Source organism: Eumetopias jubatus, unplaced genomic scaffold (assembly GCF_037043125.1).
Source record: "Eumetopias jubatus isolate StellerSeaLion01/CBP00866 unplaced genomic scaffold, mEumJub1_p1.0 scaffold_11, whole genome shotgun sequence".
In the NCBI taxonomy this organism is placed as follows: Eukaryota; Metazoa; Chordata; class Mammalia; order Carnivora; family Otariidae; genus Eumetopias; species Eumetopias jubatus.
The window spans coordinates 58,072,210-58,097,272 of record NW_028274817.1 but is presented as its reverse complement, the minus strand read 5'-3'; the positions used below and the strand labels follow the sequence as shown (position 1 = coordinate 58,097,272).

Genomic DNA, 25,063 nt, shown 5'->3' with positions numbered 1-25,063 from the left:
TTGTTTTTGTACACTTAATAATTTATTTGATTTCATGTTGATGAATTACTTTTCCATAGTGCTTTCCCCCTCCCCCCAAATATTTGGATTAGAAAATGGAAGAATACCAACAATTTACAATTATATACCAGTGACCACTTCAATTTTCAATCATTAGCTTAAGTCAAATTCTCATAGGAATTGGAAAATAAATCCCAGGACTCATCCAGGTAAAATCATTTTTAAAGTTTTGTTTTCAAATTTCAGTCCATTTTCCTGAGTAAAAGTGTATATGGGTGATAGGAAAAGGAGAGAGAATAAAGATGTAATGGCTACAAATCAAAACTAACCAAGCTTTAGTAACTTGATAAGTAATGTTGAAATACCTTTATTTTTGTGTCTCTGGTCAAAACTATTACTAAAACTAAGATTCTTCTAAAAACCAAACAGAAATCTTTCATAAATTAGGCATTATGCATTTCATAGATAAACTGCTAAAAATTAAATACAAATTTCCCCCAGAGTTTTATCAGTTTGGAAAAATTTCTCAAATGCTGTTTTTAAATTTCACATACATTTTTGCACTGTAGCCATTATATCTTGTCCATTCCTCACAGAATATGTCAGTTTCAGTAATATGTTTTTCCAACTGAGGAATTTTGAGGCAACAGAATGCAGTTATCTTGAAATGCACACCTGTTAGGCAGCCCAAAGGCTGTATGTATCATATAACCCCCTCAAATCACAAACTGTCTGAGGCATTTTTCTCTGATAAAGAAGACACACTGAATGAGGTATCATCAGGCTCCGGTGAGGCATGATTGAAATCCATCTCTTCTAATTCAGGAGGTAAATCTGACAGCAGCGCCTGAGTCAGAAAAATCAATTTTTTAGAATTAGTATGTGGACAGGTTTTTTTTTCCAATTTTATGTTAATAGTTGTTCTCTCTTGTCAATTTATTTTCATGGACTTAAAGAATGAAACATTTCTCTTCAGGACCTTATATAATAGCTTACATAAAAGAAAAACTCTTCATATGCTATTAAGGAAGTAACAAAATATTAGATCTTGAGAGTGTGGATTATATAGAGTCAAACCCTAGGCAAATGGGAAATCAGGAGGGAAAGGAACAGCTATTCTGAACCAAGTGCTTTGAAGGATTTGAGAAAAGTGATGATCATACTAGTTAAGTGTTCATTGATCACTGCTAAAGGGCTTTACAACTATATTCCTTATTAAAATACTCCTGCCCACTTATGGTGTCCTTCAGAGAAAAACACATTTCACAAGACTATTTTGAACTTCAGTGAGAGAAAGAATTTATCAATTAGAGAAAAAGCTCAGTTATTCTACTTTAGACTAAACATTAACAACTTGAAAATTCCAAGTAACTTTATTTCTTTTCTTAAGATATGCCCATATCTATAGATGGCCAAGCACCCACCAGGGCACAGTTGAACAGTAAATCTAGCATGAAATTATGTATCTAGGGGGCTTCTCATTTCTCTGTTGGAGTAAATAGGATAAGCTAAGAGTTATGAACTAAGCTTTGCTATGGAGAAATTGTTTCATCTGGAATTGTGGAACATGCATCCATACAAGAGAAATAAATGATTAATAAATTTTTATGTGGCTGACAATCCTGATGCCCACTTGACCATAAAAAATACTGTGAACTAAATGATTGATTTGATGTTTCCAATATTAAAAATAATGTATCATATCTGGGCACTTTTAGACAGAATTACTTGTAGTGTGTCCTTTGGGTGCAGTGGTAAATAAGGACCAAAGGAACAGGGACAAAAGCAAGCTTGTCACAACTGAATTAAGGAACAGAAAGACAGGGCATGTTAGAACTTATGAAATGCATTGTTGAAATAAAACAGTATTTTATTCTCTTTATTAAAATAAATGACACCTATATATTTGTCTTATGGCAGAGAGACAAGATTAGAAACTTCCTTTTTGTCAATCTGCGTAAGGAAAGACTAACTCCTATCTGATGCAAAAGTTATTTATTTTATACTATTAAATAGCTCATGACCTTCTTGCTGAAATTTGGAGAATTTACAAAGCAGTCATCTACTGGTTCTATATGCTTATTAGGTTGCAATGATAGGACACAGAGCCATTTTCTTCTAGAATAGTTGTTTATCACTAATCCAGTCAAGGTGAAACAAAGCCTTTGCTGACACTGGCTGATCGTAGTTGATGAGAAATACATCCCTGGATTTAGTTCACTTTGCAACTGTGAAGAAGCCATACTAAAAAAGGCAAAGTCTTCCAACTCACATTCATTGAATATGTGCTTAGAGTATTAGAAAGTCAAGTAAATGAACAGAATTAATGACATTATAAATTCTAGTGGGGATACCTTCAAGTCAAAAGAGCATTATTTATTTTTTGTAATTGCATTTCATGTAGCTGACTGACTATATATAAGGCAACATAAGGCACTACTAATGCATGAGGTCCACTTCAAAATTCTTTTTAATATCTTACTGGATTGCCACATTGGCACACTGAACAAATCTATGGATTATGACAATTGCTAGAGCTGCCTTTTACAAAAATACTAAAGTAAACACATAACTTTCTTTTTTACTATAAGTTCTTCATCAGTCTATCTTCAGAGACTGATCTAGTGCCACTATTACCAAAAGATGAAAACAATTCCCAAATATACCATCTGTCTTTATAACACTTGTTCTAAGCCCTGGGGTATGAATGCCAAGTTCCATAATGTTAATCATTCTTATCCTCCTTGCAAAGTGAAGAAATTTAAGTTCAAGAAAAGCAATTGACCTGGCTGGGATCACACAGTGAATTATCAGGGGAAGAAAGATACTAATTATAGTACAGTGCTGGCAACACTATTTTTATTTAAAAATGGCTATTAATTAAAAATAAACTTTGGGTAATCTAATATTTCAATCAGAGAGTGTCATATATTTTTTAAAGCCTGGACTGCTCCATTGGGGAAAAATATGCTGTGAACTACTCATGTCACTCAGCTTACCCAAACCAAAATTAATGGGAAAAAATTAAGATTTTTAAAATAAGAAATCAATGACATAATGATTTTCTTTTATTAAGTAGAATAAAAATTGCTTTATTCTACAAATCTCTAAGTATCTCATAATGTGAAGATTAGTAACTTAAGAGATCACCTTAATAATTTTTGTAAACTACTATCAGTGTCTTCTATATTTAGACATCTATTATACCTGATCTCAACTATAAAAATTAGTAGTTTCTATTTGGGTGCTGATTATATAGGTTGTGAATTTCAGTACAATTTTTCTATGATTTTTTCCTTTTTTATGGCCAATGTTTTGTCATATCTTAGTTCATCAGTCTTCTATCAGAGGAAATGTATAAACAGGAGAAAAGTAAAATATACAATAGTTACTTTTCTTGTTAGTGGTCTTGGGGAAAGAACCAAGCCAAGGGATGAGGTCAGAATTAGAAAACAAAATGCAGTCTGTGTGCTGTTCCTAAATATCAAGACACATAGACAGTTGTTGCTATTTACCTGGCCATGTAACTCTGAACTCAAAACCATGCTATAACTTTTGGGACCAGGACCACACTCCAAGTTATTTCTATGGTTGAACCTATTTTTTTTACAGTTATTTAAAATTTGCAGTACCCTTGGGACCATGTTTAAGACTACCAACTTATTCATTTAAAATTAATAGTTTACATTCCTAAAAAACAAACACACTTTCAATATGCCATGGAATATGAAAAACTCACATAATACAGCAACATGCTTAAATAAAGCTGGCAAAGCTAACTGAAGACTGCTGTCTTGGAATGCCTGTGTGTGTGAGGCATGGGAAGAGCAAACTTTATAAAACTGGACACATACTGTACATGCTGGTTTGAATCTCATGAGTAAATCCTTTTCTTTTAAAAGAGAATTGTGGGATGCTAAGACTTTTCTTTTTCCCTGGAGATATCTGGGACTAGCTACATATGAGCAGTCTTGCTTGGACATAAGGGATGAATTTTTGTACAGTATGCTTGAGATTCCTTCTTGAATAAAAACCTACAAAAAGGCTTCTAAATTAATTGTTACCTGTGTGACATACTATTCACTGAATGTCTCAAGAAATCGACACAATAGTATACAACTCAGAAGCGAATTTGGTATCCTTTAGTATTGAATGTAACATTAATAAAAATGAGACAGAACATGCAATTTGGGAGGAATTTGTAAATAAAAAATCCATAGTGACAAACAAAAGACATCTTTGGGGCAAAGGAACCAAACATTCTAGTTAAATTGGGAAAAGTAAATGATGCACTGTGGTCACAAAGAATTTCACAAAGTAATTTCATATTTCTTTGTGATAAGCAACATATTTTGAAATAGAAGGTATTCAAACATTTGTGAATTCTAGTGGGGTCTGGAGGGTAACTGAAATCCAGAAGAGAGGCAAATGCCTCACATTTTTAGATTTTTTTTTAGTTCCAATAAAACTTTATTTACAAAAACAAACATCAAGTTGGATTTGGCCCATAAGCCATAGTTCCCTGAACTCTGCACCAGTATATTTTATTCACAAAAGATTCCAAAATGTGTGCTTCTCCAGTTAGGGTAGCCCAGGCTCTACAAAAACTGAGAATTTCTTTAAAATTCATTTTTAAAATTATTTTCCCTACTTAAGTCTAGCCTGAAATTAACAAAGTATGTTAATCAGTTATTTTGATTTTCTACTAATGCAACACACAAATATCTGAATATCTGTTCTTAAAAATACTGTGCAAAAAGGTTATAAAGTAACAAATCCTTCCTCGAAGCCAGGCAGGAATGAAGTATAAAAATAAAAAAAAATATTAAGAACTCAAGTGTGACATGTCATTCAACATGATACATTACAGCTTACTATTCTCTTCTGGCACCTACCTGCTGTTGTTCCTTATCATCAGCTTTCATAGCTAGTATCAAGCTTCTAACAAATGTCTGAAGTTTAAAGTATTTTTGTTTTTGAATCTCTAGCTCATTTTCAATGAATCTGACTTCTTCATTCTGAAGGAGAAAAAATCAAACAGTACAATTACCCTATGCAAACCTAGGACTATACATGTTTGATGCACAATAAAATTCTAAAAAGCAATCAAATTAGGACAGTAAAGAAGATATGGTACATTTACACAATGGAATATTATTACTCAGCCATCAGAAAGTATGAATACCCACCATTTGCATCGACATGGATAGAACTGGAGGGGATTATGCTAAGTAAAATAAATCAAGCAGAGAAAGACAATTATCATATGGTTTCACTCATATGTGGAACATAAAGAGTAGAGCGGAGGACCACAGGGGAAGGGAGGGAAAACTGAATGGGAAGAAATCAGAAAGGGAAACAAACCATAAGAGACTCTGGACTCCAGGAAAAAAACTGAGGGTTACAGAAGGGAAGGGGTGGGGGGATGGGGTTGCCAGCCGTGTGATGGGTATTAAGGAGGGCACGTGTTTTGATGAGCACTGGGTGTTATAGGCAACTAATGAATCGTTGAACACTACAAAAAAAAAATAAAAGATAACATTTCGGCATAAGGAATATAAAGCACAGAAGAAAATTACCGTTACTCAAAGGCTACCTTTTAAGCAAATCACCAATAGAAAACAATTTGCAAGGCCAAAAATATAATGACATAAATTCCAGTAAGAGAAACTCAAGAAACAATTTCCTTTTGGAAAGAATTTTTTAAATGCTAATTAAAACTAATTAGCTTTTAGATTAGGGTTAAGAATAGACAAAGCCCAATTAACCCCAATTTAGAACAATAGCAGATGCAGTAATGCTGAATGTACCCACTCACAAAGCCAAATACTGAGAACTAAAAAGGTTATTTTGTACCAAGGAGGGACTAAAATTATTAGTCTTAAGTAGTTTTTTGAGCTCCCTGTCTTTATGTAGGAGTCTGTTATTCAGAAATAATGTGCCTAATGTGCCACTGTGTATCACTGATTTGAGACACAGTCTCTTTTCACTATTTTTGTTAGTTTGGTAGGAAAAGAACAATATCCTAGGATTTGGGGGGATTTTAATGCCAGGTCTACTGATAGCTGTGTAAATTTGGGCAGGCCAATCAAGCTCTCTGTGATTCTATTTACTCATCAGTGAAATGGATATAATACTAGTAATCTTTGGCAATTCTAGGTTTGAGGGTTATAAGGCTCAAATAAGATAATGGTCACAAAAGTGTTCCGAGTAGATTTACTATTAAAGCTACAGTAATCAAGAAGTTATAGTATTGACAAAGGGTGGACATATAGATCAATGGAACAAAAATGAGTCCAGAATATAGATAGATAGAGAGAGAGAGAGAGAGATGATAGATAGATAGATGATAGATGATAGATAGTTGATTTTCTTAAAAATGTGCTGAGGTAATTCAATAGACAAAGAAAAGACAATCTTCCAAAAAGTAGTGGTTGAACAAATGTAAATCCATATTAAAAAAGATTATCAACTCTTACATCATGTACAAAATTTAACAAGAAATTTATAAAACCTAAAACCATAAAACTAGAAGAAAACAGGAGAAATTTTTTGTGTCCTTGGGTTAGGCTATTTCTCAACAGGCACAAAAAGCATGAAACTTAAAAAACTTCATTAAAATTAAAACAAACAAAAAAATCTTTGCTCTTCAAGAGACACTTTTAAGAAAATAAAAATATGAGATACATATTGAGAGAAAATAATTACAAATGACATATCTGATAAAATACTTGTATTCACAATTCTTAAGGAATGCTTACAATACAATTTTAGGACCACCAACAGAATAAAAACAGGAAAAATATTTGAACACACACTTCATCAAAGAAGACATGTGAATGACCAATAAATATGTGAAAAAATGCTTAATATCAGTTGTCATTAAGGAAATGCAAATTAAAACCCCAGTGAGATATTACCACTAACATACTACAATATCCAAAGTTAAAAAGACTGACAATAGCTAGTGCTGGTGAGAATGTGGAGCAATTAGAAGTCTTATACATTGCGGATGGGATTATAAAACAGTACAGACACTTTGGAAAATGTTTTGGCAGTTTCTTATAAAATCAAACATAACAATCTTTCTTACCATCTGACTTAGCAAACTTACTCTTAAGTATTTACCCAAAAGAAATGAAAACATGTGTCCACAAAAAGACATACATGAGTATTCATAGCAACTTTATTCATAATAGCCCAAAACTAAAAACCACACAAGTGTTCATCAGCAGATAAATAAACAAATTTTGGTCTTGTTTACACAACTATGTCTACTTGTCAAAACTCATCTAATTATATAAAGAGTTGAACTTTATTGTATGGAAATTATATATAAAAATTGATTTAAATTGTTAGCCCTCTTGCAAAAAAAAAAAACCCATAAAAATGTTAAAAATAAGCTATGAGTATTCTCTGTAGCTGGAGAACTGGTCTCAAGGAGCATAGCAGGACCTTTAACAGTATATGTTCAAAGAGCTGCATAAAAGACATTAAAATTAGTTAACTCTATGGTAATTCTTATTGTTTCAATTGAGAGGATACAGTTATATTAATCACATTCACTCTGTGAACTGCATCAATTATTTTATCAGCTCAGTTTAGAACTTATTTCACCTAATAAAACTGCTTCCTTTTCAGACCATTTAATATCAAATGCATCATCTGCAAATGATTATTTAAGCTAAATTCCTTATCCACAGGCACCCTACAGCAATTTAAATTACAAGTAAGCATTATAATAAAATTTAACATGCTTCTGCCATATTATGTTTGACTAATTCTAAATTTGTTTTTTAGTGTTCACTGTCAGAGCAGTAGTATTAGTAAAGTGCTGACCCAGAAGTCTTTTCAAATACAGGAATTGTAGTGTCTCCTTTGAATGCATAGTCTTAATGAGCTGCACTCACAGTCCAGTAGAAAACATTTTAAAAATATTAACTTACATTTCCAGAAATCACAAATCATCTTTTGGTATACTGATCTCTATTTTCTCATGCAAATATTTCTTCTACTCAGTATTTATGCAATGTTTGAAAAACATAAACAGCTTTAAGATAATTTAATAGTCCAAGTATTTTCTTCTTGGAGCTTCTTTTTGCAAGCCTGTGAAACACTTCCTAGATTACAATCAGAAATTTATGTATATGTTAGAGATTTTCCTAAGTAAGTGTTGTGTTTGTGAGAGGAGCTAGTAAGATAACATCAGTCACTGAATTGCACAAAACAAGATCTAGCTCAATTTTCTTGTTGCAATCTCCCCTACATTCCTAGTAAGCTTTGTCAATTCTTTTCCAAGATGATTGTAGGGAGCATTCAAGGCTTCATGTGGACTGGAGCTCTGCTATCTGAGCAGGTAATCAATGGCTGCCCAAACTGAGGTGTTATTTTATGATATAGTTACTCATTACTCAGGGACTGAGCTCACCAACTTGTCTTATAAGTATTTTGGGTTAGTCAAAACTCCTAGCAATGTGGATTTCTAGCAATATATATCAATCAGAAAACCCACTATGCTCAAACTGAGTATTGCATACTTATAATTACCAAATGCACATAAGAAACCATTCTTTCATTTTGTTACAATGAATCCCAAGAATGAGAGACTATTTAATTCAATGTGGGAGAAAAGTTATAGTGATCCAGCTTCTAATCTTAATTGATTATATATAAATGAGCATTTGCATATTACTATTCAAAGTTTTTCCAAGGATAAGTAAACTAACTTCACTCATGCTGGAACTAGATACTGGAAACCTATGTGCTGGAAATAGACCAGGTAACACATAGATGAATTAAGATAAATCTCTGCTTTCAAGAAGCTTATGATGAATATACTTAAGAGACCAACAAAGTGATTTTGATCCCAAACAAGGAACATTAGCATGTGTATGCAAAAAAGAGAACAAAACTGTTCTCTGAAAAAAGATTGAATTTCAAAACTGAGAAGCTGTTTTAAGTCAACATCCTGAAATCAGCAATGAGAACTGGTATATGAAGTTTGATTTACCCTTAATTTCTTTTTTTTTTCTGGGAGAAAATAGTTTTCAATCTAACTAATCTCCAGCAAATCAATAAGGAAAAGACATTAACACATTAGAAAATTATGCAAAATACTTGAAAAGTTACTTGACAAAGATTATACAAAATGCCAGTACCATAATAAAAAATTTAGGTGTAGCGTGGAGCACTGTGTGTTATGCACAAACAATGAATCATGGAACACTACATCAAAAGCTAATGATGTAATGTATGGTGATTAACATAACAATAAAAAATTTAAAAAATAGGTGTATTAATTACCAGGAAAATGAAAATTAAAACCACAATACAATAATATTTCACATGAACCAGAAAGGCTAACATGCAAAAATCAGACAGTACTACTCAAGGAGAATAATAGAATTCCCATTCACTGATGTTGGAAGTATAAAATTGGGAATTCCATTAAAGTTGAGCATTTTTACATATTTCCCTTATGATCCAGCAATTTCATATGCATATGTGTAAAAATATATATATTTACACGTGTATATGTTGTATATGATATTACTGTTTTCTACACAATCCTTATTATTAAGTAAAATTGACATACAATGTTATATTGGTTTCAGGTATACAAAATATTGATTTGACAAGTTTTTCAATGCTAATGACAATAAGTGTAGTCACCATACAATGTTACTACAATATTATTGAATGTATTCCCTATTTTGTACTTTTGTACTCTGCAACTTATTTATTTTATAATTGGAAGTTTGTACCTCTTAATTTCCTTCATCTAATTTGCTCATTCCCCCACCCACCTCCCCTCTGGCAACCACCACTTTGTTCTCTGTATTTAAGTGTCTGTTTTTTATTTGTTCATTTGTTTTTTTCCTAAATTCTGTGTATAAGTGAAACCATATGGTATTCAACTTTCTCTGCTGGATTCATTTCAATTAGTGTGATACCCTCTAGATCCATTCATGTGATTGCAAGTGGCAAAATCTTAACTCTTTTTTTTATGGCAAAGTAATACACATACACCACAAACACATAAACACAAACACACACAAAAATTATTTCTTCTTTACCTCTTTCACCTATCCATGGACAGTTTGGAAGACTGTATGTTTCTAGGAACTTATTCATTTCTCTAGGTTGTCAGATTTGTTGGCATATAATTTTTCATAATATTCTCTCTTAATTCTTCATATTTCTGTGGCGTCACTTGCTATTCCTCCCCCTCATTTTATTTATTTGAGTCATCTCTCTTTTTTCTTGATGAGTCTGGATAGAGGTTTATCAATTTAAACTTTTCAAAGAACAAGCTCTTGGTATCACTGATCTTCTCTATTATTTTTTTAGTCTCTATTTTATTTATTCTTGCTCTAATATTTATTATTTCCTTCCTTCTACCAGCTTCGGACTTTGTTCTTCTTTTTCTGGTTACTTTTTAGGTGTAAGGTTTGGTTGTTTATTTGAGATTTTTCTTGTTTCTTGAGGTAGGCCTGTATTGCTATATAAACTTCACTCTTAAAACTGCTTTTGCTGCATCCTAAAGATTTTGGACTGTTGTGTTTTTATTTTCATTTGTCTCCATTGATTTTTTAATTGCCTTTTATTTCTTCATTGACCCATTGGTTGTTCAGTAGCGTGTTGTTTAGCCTCCACGTGCTTGTGTTTTTTCCAGTTTTTTCCCCGTGATTGATTTCTAGTTTCATACCATTGTTGTTAATACCATGCTTGATATTATTTTGATCTTTTAAAATTTATTGAGACTTCTTTTATGGCCTAATATATGACCTATCCTGGAGAATGTGCCATGTGCACTTGAAAAGATTGTGTGTTCCTCTGCTTTTGTATAGAATGTTCTGGAAATGACCATTGGGTTTACCTGGAGTAAGTGCCATTCAAAGCCAGGTTCCTTGTTGATTTTCTGTCTGGATGACTTATATATTGATGCAAGTGGGGTGTTAAAGTCCTCTGCTATTGTTGTATCACTGTCAATTTCTCCCTTTATGTCTGTTAATATTTGCTTTATGTATTTTGGTGCTATGTTGGATGCATAAATATTTACAAGAGTTATATCCTCTTGTTGGATTGTCCCCTTTATCATTATGTAGTGTCCTTTGTCTCTTGTTACAGTCTTTGTTTTAAAGCCTATTTCGTCTGATATAAGTAGTGCTATCCCAGCTTTCTCTTTTGCTTCCATTAGCATGGTAAATGTTCTTCCATTCCTTCACTTTCAATCTGCATGTGCCTTTAGTTCTGAAGTAAGTGTCTTATAGTCATCATATACATGGATCTTGCTTTTTTATCCATTCGGTCACCCTATGCTTTTTGATTGGAGCATTTGGTCCATTTACCTTTAGAGTAATTATTAATGGGTATGTACTTATTGCCATTTAAAAAAATTGTTTTCTGGTTGTTTTGGTAGTTCTTCTCTGTTCCATTCTTCTTGTTTACTTCCCTTATGTTTTGATGGCTTTCTTTAGTGTTATGTTTATTTTCCCTTCCCTTTATTTTTTGTTTGTTGTAATTTTTTGACTTGAGGTTACCACTGCATTCATATATTAAATTTTATATGTATATCAGTCTATAATAAGTTGATGGTCGCTTAAGTTTGAACACATTCTAAAAGCACTAAATTGTTACTCCGTCCTCCACGTTTTATGTATATGATGTCATATTTTACATCTTATTTTGTGTATCCCTTAATTAATTATTTTAGGCACAATTGATTTTACTACTTGTGTGTTTTAACCTCCGTACTGGCTTTATAAGTGACTAATCTTCTGCCTTTCATTAAATGTTTGTTTTTCCTGTGAAATTCTTTCCTTTCTTAATTTTCTTACTTCTAGTCATGGCCTTCTCTTTCCACTCAAAAAATTTCCTTTATCATTACTTGTAAAGTTGGTTTAGTGGTGATGAATTCCTTTAACTTCTTTTGTCTGGGGAACTCTTTCTCTTCCCTTCAATTCTGAATGATAATTTTGCTGGGTAGGTTATCCTAAATTGTATGGTTTTTTTTTTTCCTTTTATCACTTTGACTATATCATGCCAATCCCTTCTGGCCTGCAGTGTTTCTGTTGAAAAATTAACTGATAGCCTTATGGGGTTTCCTTTGTTTGTAACTGTTTTCTTTTGTTGCTTTTAAATTCTCTCTTCATCATTACATTTAGCCATTCTAATTATTATGTGTCTTGGTGTGGACCTCCTTGGGTTCATCTTTTTGGGGCTCTTTTTACTTCTTATACTGAATTTCTGTTTCCTTCCCCAGATTAGGGAATTTTCCAGCTATTATTTTTTTCAAATAAATTTTTTTGCCCCTTTCTCTCTCTCTTTGCCTTCTGGGATTTCTATAGTGTGAATATTATGCTTGTTCGTGTTGCATTGTTTTATTAACCTATTCTCTTTCATTATTCTTTTTGCTTTTTGCTGTTCAGTTTGGTTACTTCCCATTATCCTGTCTTCCAGATTGTTAATCCATTTTTCTGCATTCTCTAATCTGCTGTTGATTCCCTCTAATGTATTTTTCATGTCAGCTATTGAATTCTTCAATTCTGACTCATTCTTTTATATTCTCTGTCGCTTTTTGGAGGTTCTCACTGGGTTTATCCACTCTTTTTCAAGTCTAGTGAGTATCTTTATGACCATTACTTTGAACTCTTTATCAGGCATATTGCTTTTCTTTGTTTCATTTTGCTCTTTTACTGTTATTTTGTCTTTCATTTGGGGCATATTCCTCTGTCTCCTTTTTTTGTCTAACTCTCTGTGTTTGTTTCTATGTATTAAGTAAGTCAGCTACATCTTCTGATTTTGAAAATGGTGGCTTCGTGTAGAAGAGGTCCTGTGGTACCCTATAGTGCAGTGTCCCCATGTCACCAGAACCAGGTGCCCCAAAGGTGTCCCCTGTGTGGGCTGTATGTACCCTTCTCTTGTGGCTGAGCCATAGTTACCTTTAGTCCAGATATCTGCAATGGCCCACTTCACCCTCTGTGAACACACTTTTGAGAGTCCTGGCTGAGGCCTGGTAGGACTGGTTGGTGGGTGAGGCCGTTATACATCCTAGCAGTGTGCTATTAGCCTCTCTGCCAAAACTGCACAGAAGTGCAGGGCTCAGTCCCTATACATGCAGTTAAAAGGCCTAACTAAAGGAACTGTGGGTGCCTGTGTGTGGGTTTGTTACCCCTTCCCCAGGGCTGGAGTCACTTTGGAGTGGCACTGGTCTGGGCCTAAGCTGCATAACAGGTGTGGTAGGGCAGGAGCAGCTTTGGAAGTTATGTCTACCATGGCAGGTAGGTTGGGTGTAGGGGAATTCCAGGGTAAAGCAGTTGGTGCTGGCAAGGAATTCCAGGGTAAAGCACTTGGTGCTGGCGAGGAAGATGGAGAATATTAGAAATGGTTCTTTTAAGCCTCTGGCAATTTACACTGGGGAAGGGAAAGAAATATGTGACAGCTTACACTTTCATTCTTGTAGAAATTTGCAGATACTTGTCCTTTCAGCACATGTTCTAAGATTACTCAATAAATCTCTTTCATGTATAACCATTCACTTTTCAAACTGCTGTTTCTGTGCTGTGTCTTGGGCCCATTTATATTACTAATATGCTGGCTCTTTAAGGGTAGGTATTTGGTTTCCCATCAACCTCCAGCTTTCCTGGCATTAAACTTACTGATTTTTAAAGTTCCCAGAGTTAAAGACTGCTGGTTTTCAAAGTCAGACATTATGTGGACTTGTCTTCCCATTGTGTGTCTCCAGTGCCAATAGTGCCCTGTGTGGGGTCTGAGTCTCTCACTTCTCTATTGTTGTGATGTCCCACTTGTTTGTGTTTAGTCACACAAGAAGTCTGGTTCCCAACTGCATCTCTGCCCCTCTTACCCTTTTCAATGTGGCTTTCTCTCTGAGACTGGCTGTGGAATGTCTCTTCTGCTAATGTTCATGTTGTTTTCAGAGTTAGTTGCCTAGATGTAGTGTTGCCTAGGTGTGTCTGTGGGAAAAGGTGAGCTCAGAACTCTCCTAGTCTGCCACTGTCTCTCTTTTACTAATTTGTCCTGACTTTAGAACTAAGGCAATACAATTCACACATGAGGTGAAGTATTTTTAATAATGATTATGAAAAAATATATTTCTATATACGTGCTAATTTTTTAGAGTTAAAGGAAATAAATCTATTTAGGATGGTGATGTGTTGTCAAAAACATTCCTGATAGGGTAGTTAAGGACTCCTTGTTCCCACAGCATTTACCACAGTGGAAAACACAGGATCATTAAATATCCTGTAGAGTTCAATTAAAATGTTAATTAGCATTTTTGGGATTGGATACTTTACCCTACCCTGGTCTTTAGCTCCAAACCTTCTCAAGTGGCACTCCAGAAGGGTAAGGTTCTGGAAAGTATCCTTTGTTCTGAGTCCAACCCCCTTTGATCTTTTTGAGAGTGCTAAGTGGAGAATACTTAACAGCTGTGCGATCCAGTCCTCACCTCTGTAGTTTCCATAACGTGTGCCAAGTGGCACAGAGCCCTTTTAAACCTGAACTGGGCATTTAGAAATATTTTATGACCATATAGGAGAGATTAGAATGATCTCTTGTAGTTCAGAAATAAAAACCTTATAATTTTATTAATTGGAAATACAGTTTAAATACAGGATTATACTGTGCTCTTTGAACATTTATCAAATAAATTTCAAAAGATAATTGTCTTCTGTTTACAATATTCAATATTATAAAATCTGAGATGTTATAAACATTTAGGAAACAATCTGTTGAATGACATAACTTTCAAATATAGTGAAATTGAAAATATTTTTGAGAAAATGACAGCTATTGTCTTTTCTGATTGTTATTTTCTGTTAACATTTTAAGATTATTAGTCTTTGCTTTGATCACTTACGATATTCCAAGAAAAGGGCTTTTGTGTATGGATAGAATGATTGGTCAAAATTTCAGAAGGCCCAAAGTTACCTAGTATGATAGGATATTGATTAACAAAGGATAACAATTACATATCTATGCAGAAAACAAATATTGATATAGACAGATAGCTCATGTCAAAATTTAATAAAATAAAGTTATGTATGCACACTCAAAGTAAGCCTTTCAGTTTAGGTACCAGTGACTTTAAGAAAAGATCATCTCTCTTTATATTCATTTGGTATTTGCTTTGGGAATTGTTTTTAAACCTCTAAAACAGGTTTCCTAAAAAATGGTCTTCAGAAGTTGTAATTGAAGATAAAATTAACAAGGGCCACTGAGAAAAAAAATCTCCACTTTACCACCATTTAAAAATTAACATTAGCTTTAAAGCCACTGTCATAAATTTCACATTAACCACCACTATGTCCTGCCTCACCTTGATGTACACTATCAATACTTACTCCCATTCAGCAAGTTTGTTGCTTAAAACAATAACCACTAAACCAGCCAGAATTAAAGTGTCCATATCCTGACTGATACCCAAGTGCTTGAGAAAGTCAATAGGGAGCCCCACTTTTAACTTATCAAATAAAACTGAAAGTGAAATAAGCTAGTACATAGGCACTGTAAAAGTATGCCTCATTTAGTACCGTCTCTTCATGAATTCAGTATTTGAAATTACTTTCACCTTATAATCCAAGAGAGAATTCACTTGTTCAACTTCAGAATTACTTATCATGTCACTTTCTTCATCATCAATAATTTCTATTTTCTGTAACACAAGTAGAGAAATTTTCATAAATATATATCTGATCATCATCCTCACTACACCCAGCAATGTATAGAACATAAACATTGAATGTTTAGTTTTAATGATGGGGTTATCTAGTCTAGGTTATCCAGAATAAACTCTGATAGCTGACTGGTTCTTCATTGTTATATCTAGTGTGTGTCTGAGCCACATTTAACTACCTTTAATTGATGACAACTTATTAAATAGAAAACTATTATAATAAAATTTAAACATAAAAAATCTCTTTCACAATATTTCTGAAAAAATAGGCTTTTGAATTCTGCTTAAATAGTGCCCTCCAGTGACAGGAAACTCACTTCCTGTGAGAGTAGTCTTTTTAATGCTAACCATAACTGCTTTGTTGCAAGGTTTTTTTGTTTGTTTGTTTGTTTGTTTTGTTTTTTAATTACCATGTACTTCCTTACAACTTCTAATGTAAAATATCAACATGTGACGTACATTCCAAAGTCAAATACAGTTTTTTAAGTCACTTATTTAATGCACTCCATTAGCTAGACAATTGAAAGCAGACATTTACAATGTAATAATAAAAATAAACTGGTGATTTTCTTCCTTCACTGGACAATAAGAAGGGAGAGAGAGATAGAGAGATGTTAACTGTCATTAGCTTTAAGAATTAAGGTGCAACATAGTTTGTAAAGTATTTTGCACATAGTAGGTATTAATTAAATATCTGTCAAAAGAGTGAACAAAACAGCTTACTGCTAATGTGAAGAATGACCAGTAAACTCCAACCATGGGAGTAAGGAACGTTCTCTAATCATGGAACATATTTTTTTAAAAAGCAAAACCAAAACCATAATCAGTTCTAAATATTTGAGCACTGGTGTTGTATGGAAGTGTTGAATCACTGTATTGTACACCCAAAACTAATATTATACTGTATGTTAATTCATTGGAATTTGAATAACAATTTTTAAAAAGTCCCAAACATACCTGGAATGATATGTTGTATGGAAGTGTTGAATCACTATATTGTACACCGAAAACTAATATTACACTGTATGTGAATTTATTGGAATTTTTTATTATGTTATGTTAATCACCATACATTACATCATTAGTTTTTGATGTAGTGTTCCATGATTCATTGTTTGCTTATAACACCCAGTGCTCCATTCATTACGTGCCCTCTTTAATACCCATCACCAGGCTAACCCATCCCCTGCCCCCCTCCCCTCTAGAACCCTGTTTGTTTCTCAGAGTCCACAGTCTCTCATGGTTCTTCTCCCCCTCCCATTCCCCCATTCATTTTTCCCTTCCTGCTATCTTCTTCTTCTTTTTTTAAACATATAATGTATTATTGGAATTTGAATAACAATTTTTTAAAAAGTCCCAAACATACCTGGAATGGTCATACTAATACATTGCCTATGAGGATATGTAACCATAACAGGGTGTGTGACCTGTAGGTTTCTGAGTCAAGAGGATAACTGCAATGAAATTGTTTTCTACTCCTGACTGGAGATGAATCTAATTTTTTTATTATTAAAATCACTATAAACTTGGGGTTTAATCATGTAAGTTTTCACCAGACCTGATTTGATACTTTCTAAAACATTTTTTAGATTCTCTGTTTGGATCAGTTCTGGGAAAAAGGAGATAAGAAGAAAGCACCAAAGGCCACTCTATATAAATCAGCCTTAAATATTTTATTATTTGCCATTTATGGACATACTCAAAAGTTATAAGCAGAGGAGATGGGCCTTTGAAGGTTTGAAGTTCTGTCTCTAAAAATGAATTTTTTTTTTCCAAAAATTAGGTGCCTAAGTGACTTAGGTCATCCCATGCCATTATTTCATTTATTATTTCCAAATGTCTGCTGAGGGGAGATCCAATGCAGAAAAATTCAGACTAAAAATGAGCATGTGTTTACAGAAAAAAAAAAAAGATTTTAATTTGTAAATATTGTATATAACTTGTTTAGTATAATTCAAATCTAGAGCAGAGGAGATTTATTATTTCATGGAATTTAAGAAGATTAACACAACTAATTGTGGAAATAATTATTACTAGCTACCTAATGAAAACATTACATCAAAATCAAAGTTTGTTTTCCTATATTCCTATTGAGTTGTGTTAGTAGGGTCAAACATCAGTTGAAATCAGGACTGAAATCAATAAAATGTAATCCTAAACTATATTCTGCATGTGGAAAATACTGTTATAAACTGTTGACGCTTAACAAATAAGAGCAAAATTGTATTTTATGTGTTCAACTTTTATTAAGGAGATGTGGCAGAATTATAGTGTCATGTAAATAATGTTTGTAATGGAAGCCAGAGTAAATGAAGTTACACTCATTTTGTAACAGAAAAATCCATTATAGGGATTTTCTTTAAAGATTGCAATCAAACAAAAATCACTGATTTCAAAGAAAAAACAAAATGGCATTTGTCTTTATGTTTGACTTTAATACTATTTTGATTTCTGTATTACTTGATGGAGTCAGGATACAAACAGATGCTGCTAAAACAGCTGCTTGGAGAACATTTCTATATACCAATAATGTTTACATTTTCACAAAGCCCAGTTTAATCCACATATAGTCTGTCTCTGCCTGTTATTCAGTCTTTTAATATTGTCTTTTCTCCATCAGTGCAATTTTTAAGAAGACTAAGAGAGTTTAATTCAACTAGAAAGAAGGAAATGTTCCAAACATAGAGATAGGTATGGTCTGAACAGAGAATTCTGAATCAGGACTCCTTAGATACAAGTGCTAGAACTAACAAAGGCTTCTTTCATTATGGCAGTCTAACCTCAGTCTTAATTCTTCCATATGTTAAATGAAAAGAAATCTGCCCTTTGCTAAATATGTTGAAGAAAAATAACATTTGTATAAAATGTCTATATGTAGTAAGCATTAGATTTTTATATTTGCAAATCTCTTCAGTCAAAAAAATTTGAGGCACAAGTGACAGTGCTTTAAATTTCATTTCTTAAACCCTCAAAGATATATAATTTCATGGGTGACAGCTTTGTTTTGGCTTGTGAAGTGGTGCAGGATTTAATTATGGTAACACCGATATTATCACCAACTGGAAACATATCCTTTAAATCCATCATGTAGGGAAGAATCTCTCATGAGGAAAGAATTTCAAAATGTACGTACCACATTATCTGCAGATACTGCATGATGGTCCTCCTCCTTATGAGCCCTTGCCTCATTTGGAACTTCACTGGACTCCTCTATGGAAAACAAAAAAAGGCTATGATTTCATTTTTCATTCCTCAAAACTTCATTGAGAATGCTTTTCTCAAGATCACTTAAATAATTCTTTATTTTAAAAAGACTGTGTGGCTCAGTCAGTTAAGCATCTGCCTTCAGCTCAGGTCATGATCCCAGGGTCCTGGGATTGAGCCTCGCATTGGGCTCCCTGCTTAGCGGGGAGCCTGCTTCTCCCTCTTCCTCTGCTGCATCCCTTGCTTGTGCTCTCTAGCTCCCTGTCAAATAAATAAGTAAAATTTTTAAAAATAAATAAATACACAAATCATAAATTCACATCATATATGCTTTGATAAAACAATTGTACTTCTAACAATGCATTCTAGGAAATAAGTGTGGATAGGTGCAAATACAGGGATAGCCACTACTGTGCTGTTTGTAATTGGAAAAAAAAATGGAAGCAACTTATATGCTTAACGACAGAGGATTGTTTCATTTAGGACCTATTCCTCCAATAAATACTATAAAAATTAAGGACAAGAATAGTTGATAATAAGGGAAATATTCATCTATTGGAAAGTGAACAAATAAAGGTGACAAAATCTACTATGTAGGTACACTGTGATCTTAGTTTAATTTTATTTTTATTTATTTATTTTTTAGAGAGAGAGTATGAGTGCAAGTGGGGGAGGGGAAAGGGAGAAGGAGCGAGAGAGAGGGAGAGAATCTCAAGCAGACTCTGTACTAAGCATGGAGCCCACCTCAGGGCTCCATATCATGACCCTGAGATCATGACCTGAGCCAAAACCAAGAGTTGGATGCTTAACTAACTGAGCCACCCAGACACCCCTATGATCTTCATTTTATAAAAGGAAAAAAGTGTACATTTTCATTTACAATGAAAAGACTGACATTATTTATACCAAAACATTGACATTATTATTTCTGGATGGAATTATAGGCAATTTTATTTTTTTCCTTTTGTCTAATTTTACTTATTTTGATACTTATTTTTTCAATTTTCTTATTTATATTTAAATATTTTTTACTTGTATTGCTGGTTGTAATAAGAGAAAAAATGATAAAAGTAATATTTGAATACATGATATAGAACTATAAATATAGTACATTTCTAATTTTTTGAAAAGGCAAGGGTATGTGAACACACACAAATACACACACACACCTGCATATATGCAAAGAGAAAACACTGGCAAAAATATTCACCCACTCCTATTTTAAGAAGTGAGAGGTAGGATTACTGAGAGGTAGGATTATTTCAAAAATGTTCACTGTATTTGCATGTATTTTCTCTAATGAACATGTATTTTTTTATGATCAAAAGGGAGACAAAACATAAGAGTCTCTTAACTATAAGAAACACACTGGGGGTAGCTGGAGTGGAGGGGGGATGGGGTATCTGGATGATGGGCATTAAGGAGGGCACATGATGTGATGAGCACTGGGTGTTATATGCAACTGATGAATCACTAAACTCTACCTCTGAAACTAATACAGTATATGTTAATTAATTGGTTTTGAATAAAATAAAAAATTCAATATTCTAAAAATGTGAAACAATTAAACTAAGAAAAATAAATTCAGAGAAACAAGTCTATTTAAAACCTCTCTGTGTTGATCTAGGAAAAGTGGCTAGTTCACAGCATAGACTGTCTACCAAATAAAGCCCTTAGATTACCTCTACATCTACTCCTTAGTAAAACAAGACAGTAATGTTTCTCCCTTCTTTAGGCACAGTCATCTCATTGAGATTATTTAGATAAACATTAGTTGAAGTTCTCAGCCTCTTGGTAGCCCTGATGTTTTATTTCACCATAGAAAGCAGAACAAAGGGGCACCTGGATGGCTCAGTTAAGTGTCTGCCTTTGGCTTAGGTCATGATCTCAGTGAGTCTGCTTCTCCCTCTCCCTCTGTGAGCTCTCTCACCACTCTCTCAAATAAATAAATAAAAATCTTAAGAAAAAAGAAACAGAACAAAAATATTTATCAGTCCTCCTAAGATTTTTCCAGATCTATTCTTCCCATGGAAAGATATATAGAGGTGCCCAGTAGGAGCATGGAGCATTAACAGGAAAAAAAAAAAAGGCTAATTGAGGAACTCACATGAGGACATAGAGAATTAGGTTTAAGATATACAGCAAAACTTTACCAAAATTTTAATGCAAAGTCTACCATAAATTTATTTATTTATCGAGTTAGTGATTTTCAAGTTTTTATTTAAATTCCAGTTAGTTAAGATACAATGTGATATTAGGTTCAGGTGTATCATACAGTGATTCAACATTTCCATACGACACCTTCTGCTTATAAGTGTACTCCTTAAACCCCATCATCTATTCCACCCATCTTCCCCACCTCCCTACTTGTAACCATCAGTTTGTTCTCTATAGTTAAAGATCTGTTTCTTAGCTTGCCACTTTCTCATTTTTTATTCCCTTTGCTTATTTGTTTTGTTCCTTAAATTCCACATATGACTGATCATATGGTATTTGTTTTTTTCTGACTGACTTATTTTGCTTAGCATAATACTTTCTAGCTCCATCCATGTCATTGCAAATGGTAAAATTTCACTTTATTTTATGACTGAATAATAATCCATTGTGTATATATATATATATATATATATATATATATATATATACCACATCTTCTTTATCCATTTATCTATAAATAGATACTTGGGCTGCTTCCATAGTTTGGCTGTTATAAATAATGTTGCAATAAATGTAGGGGTGCATGTATCTTTTCAAATTAGTGTTTTTGTATCTTTTGGGTAAATACCTACTAGTGCCATTACTGGATTATAGGATAGTACAATTTTAATTTTTTTGAGACACTCCCATACAGTTTTCCATAGTGGCTGATCAGTTTGCATTCCTACCAGCAGTGCACAAGGTTCATTTTCTTCATAACATTCCCAGGACTTGTTGTTTCTTGTGTTTTTTATTTCAGCCATTCTGACAGGTGTGAGGTGATATCTCATTGTAGTTTTGACTTGCATTTCCCTGATGATGAGTGATGTTGAGCATCTTTTCATGTGTTTGTTGGTTATCTGTATGTCTTCACTGGAAAAATGTCAATTCACCTCTTCTGCCCATTTTTAATTGGGTTATTAATTTTCTGGGTGTTTAGTTTTATAAGTTCTTTATATATTTTGGATACTAACCCTTTATCAGATATGTCATTTACAAACATCTTCTGCCATTCCATAGGGTGCCTTTTAGTTTTGTTGATTGTTTCCTTCACTGTGCAGAAACTTTTTATTTTGATGTAGTCCCAATGATTTATTTTTGTTTTTGTTTCCCTTGCCTTAGGAGACATATCTAGAAAGAGGTTACTATAGCCAGTGTCAAAGAAATTACTGCCTGTGTTTGCTTCTAGGATTTTTATGGTTTCAGGTCTCACATTTAGGTCTTTCAACCATTTTGAATTTATTTTGTTTATGTTGTGTTTTGCATGTAGTTGTCCAGTTTTCCCACCATTTGTAGAAGAGATTTTTTCCCATTGGATATTCTTTCCCACTTTGTCAAAGATTAATTGGCATATAGTTGTGGGTTCATTTCTGGGTTTTCTATTCTATTTGTCTATGTGTCTATTTCTATGCCAGAACCACACCATCTTGATCACTATAGCTTTGTAGTATAGTCCAGAATTTGATGGCTCCAGCTTTCTTTTCTTTTTCAGGATTTCTTTGGCTATAGTAATCTTTTGTAGTTCTATACAAATTTTAGGATTGCTTATTCTAGTTCTGTGAAAAATGTTGGTATTTTGGTAAGGATTGCATTAAATATGTAGAGTGGGTTGTATAGACATTTTAACAATATTTTATCTTCAGTCTATGAGCATGGAATATTTTTCCAATTCTTTGTGTCATTGTCAATTTCTTACATAAGTGTTCTATAGTTTTCAGAAAACAGATCTTTTACCTCTTTGGTTAGGTTTATTCCTAGGTATATCATGGTTTTTGGTGCAATTGTACATAGGATTAATTCCTTGATTTCTTTTTCTGCTGCTTCTTTAATGGTGTATAGAAATGCAACAGAAACATGTCTTTCTCTGATTGACTTATTTCGCTCAGCATAATACCCTCCAGTTCCATCCATGTTGTTGAAAATGGCAAGATTTCATTCCTCTTGATGGCTGCATAACATTCCATTGTATATAAATACCACATCTTCTTTATCCATTCATCTGTCGATGGACATCTTGGCTCTTTCCATAGTTTAGCTATTGTGGACATTGCTGCTATAAACATCAGGGTGTATGTACCCCTTCAGATCCCTACATTTGTATCTTTGTGGTAAATACCCAGTAGTGCAATTGCTGAAACAAACTGAGGGTTGCTGGAGTGGTGGGGGGTGGGAGGGATGGGGTGGCTGGGTGATAGACACTGGGGAGGGTATGTGCTATGGTGAGCACTGTGAATTGTGTAAGACTGTTGAATCACAGACCTGTACCTCTGAAAGAAATCATACATTATATGTTAAAAAAAGAAGAAGATAGTAGGAAGGGAAAAAGGAAGGGAGGGAAATCGGAAGGGGAGACAAACCATGACAGATTATGGACTCTGAGAAACAAACTGAGGGTTCTAGAGGGGAGTGGGGGTGGGGGATGGGTTAGCCTGGTAATGGATATTAAAGAGGGCAGATATTGAATGGAGAACTGGGTGTTATATGCAAACAATGAATCATGGAACACTACATCAAAAACTAATGATGTAATATATGGTGATTAACATAACATAATAAAATAAAATAAAATAAAATAAAGAAATGCAACAGATTTCTGTATGTTGATTTTGTGTCCTGCAACTTTACTGAATTCCTTTAGCAGTTCTAGCAGTTTTTTGTTGGAGTCTCTTGGGTTTTCTGTATATAATATCATGTCATCTGCAAATAGTCAAAGTGTGACTTCTTCCTTGCCAATTTGCATTCCTTTTATTTCTTTTGTTTTCTGATTGCTATGGCTAGGACTTCCAGCACCATGTTAAATAACAGTAGTGAGAGCGGACATCTCTATCTTGTTCCTAACTGTAGAGAAAAAGTTCTCAGTTTTTCCCATTGAGGATGGCATTTACTGTGGATTTCTCATATATGACTTTTATTATGCTGAGGTATGTTCCCTCTCCACCTACTTTGTTGAGGGTTTTTATCATGAATGGATGTTGTAGTTTGTCAAATGCTTTTGTTACCTCTATTTAACACCATAAATTCAATTAATTTTTTAAAAAATGATTCCTAGATGGATGAGACTTTTTTCATTATTTAGACATTTCAATTCACAGGAATTTCAAGTCCTATGTAATAAGCAACTAAATTAAATGAAGGGGAGGTTAACAGGTTTAGGGGCAGAGCTGATATTGGTACTAATGCTGTCAGAATAGAGGTTACAGTGCCCATCAATAAGATCATTACTGGTATCATTCCTTTTAGGTTTGCCTTATATTTCTGTTCTTACTTTCTCATAACTATACACACCTCTGCTTTACTGGCAAAATATACATGTAGGTTTTGATTTTTTTATTAGATGTAAATAAAAACTGTTTTGAAGATTTCTAAAATAAAAAGGTATGAAGTGATAGCTTCCACATTACTGCAAATTGGAAAGCTAAACACAGTCATTTTGTCTGCTTATTCTTCAGGAAAAGCAGCTCTGCAAATTGGAAAATAAATAAGTAAAATTATTATCAGCAAACTCTAGAGGGCACTCTATATGGTAACCATACACTTAAACTGAGTAACCATGCAGAGCTCTATTTTATCTGTACACCCACATAATAGATACAGTTGAAAAGGGTCTTTGCTATAAAATTTAACATTACAGATGTTAATTGTTCTCATACTTTAAACAGTTTGATTCTCAGGATAGTAAAAAGTCCTTAAAATTGCTCATCCATGCATATTTTAGTAGACACAGAATTTTACATTAGAGAGCTGAGTCATCTATTACTTTTGCTAAAGTTTGCAGTTGTATGAGGGGTGAAGCCTGGCAGCTTTATCACATCTCCTTTCTCTTCACTTACCCACAGGGAAAGGAAAAAGAAATGGGAAAAGTGAAAGTGAGAGATAGGAGGTGGAACTTAGAAGTTAAGTCGGAAGCTTTTTATCAGGGAAGTACCTGTTCTCTCAGAAAAGAAGAAATGAAACTAAAACTGCTAA

At 33.6% G+C, this 25,063-nt stretch overlaps 1 protein-coding gene across 1 annotated transcript in view; it reads right to left on the bottom strand.

Annotated features, from left to right (window-relative positions):
* Window positions 1-721: 721 nt before the first annotated feature.
* HDX (highly divergent homeobox) overlaps window positions 722-25,063 on the bottom strand; it is a 222,500-nt gene continuing 198,158 nt past the window's right edge. The window contains exons 6-9 of the mRNA XM_028101499.2: window positions 18,831-18,907; window positions 15,593-15,676; window positions 4,896-5,018; window positions 722-847 (exon numbers count right to left, since the gene is read on the bottom strand). Coding sequence (XP_027957300.1) covers window positions 722-847; window positions 4,896-5,018; window positions 15,593-15,676; window positions 18,831-18,907 — 410 coding nt within the window. The remainder of the gene's footprint in view (window positions 848-4,895; window positions 5,019-15,592; window positions 15,677-18,830; window positions 18,908-25,063) is intronic.